Here is a 417-nt window from a genome sequence, read left to right as displayed (position 1 = left end):
TTTCAATATTTCTTAAAGTTTAAACCTTAATGAATTAACACAACATACTTTGCATACTATACAAGAAATCAGATTTTTCCTTATTTTCTTAGTATGGGATAACAAAATCAAACTAAATCTTTACATAAAATTTACATATAATTTCTCTACTCGACAATCCCATTGACCTTTTTTTTCTGCAAACAATACCTTATAAACATGCATACTCAACATAACAAACAACACCAGAAGATATCTTACTTGTACTGTGGCAGAGCACAGGCCAAGATGAGGAACATGAGGCCTATCGAGGCAGAAAATGCCAAGCTCACCAAAGCTGAAATGGGAAGTGGAAACAGTCAATAAAAAATGTAATATTCATGCTATTATGTACTGCACTAAAAGACTATGATCAGCATTCAAAGTAAAGTGAAGATA

At 31.9% G+C, this 417-nt stretch overlaps 1 protein-coding gene across 1 annotated transcript in view; it reads right to left on the bottom strand.

The window, feature by feature from the left end:
* The window catches only part of LOC119593703 (leptin receptor gene-related protein-like), a gene marked incomplete in the record, with an annotated part of 9528 nt that overhangs the window by 1232 nt on the left and 7879 nt on the right, over positions 1 to 417 (bottom strand). Inside the window, 1 exon segment of the mRNA XM_037942668.1 lies at positions 241 to 316. Within this exon segment, the coding sequence (XP_037798596.1) occupies positions 241 to 316 (76 nt within the window).

The sequence above is a fragment of the Penaeus monodon genome, chromosome 32 (assembly GCF_015228065.2).
Source record: "Penaeus monodon isolate SGIC_2016 chromosome 32, NSTDA_Pmon_1, whole genome shotgun sequence".
Taxonomy (NCBI): domain Eukaryota; kingdom Metazoa; phylum Arthropoda; class Malacostraca; order Decapoda; family Penaeidae; genus Penaeus; species Penaeus monodon.
Note: the sequence above shows the minus strand (reverse complement) of the source record. Positions and strands in the feature narration are given on the sequence as shown.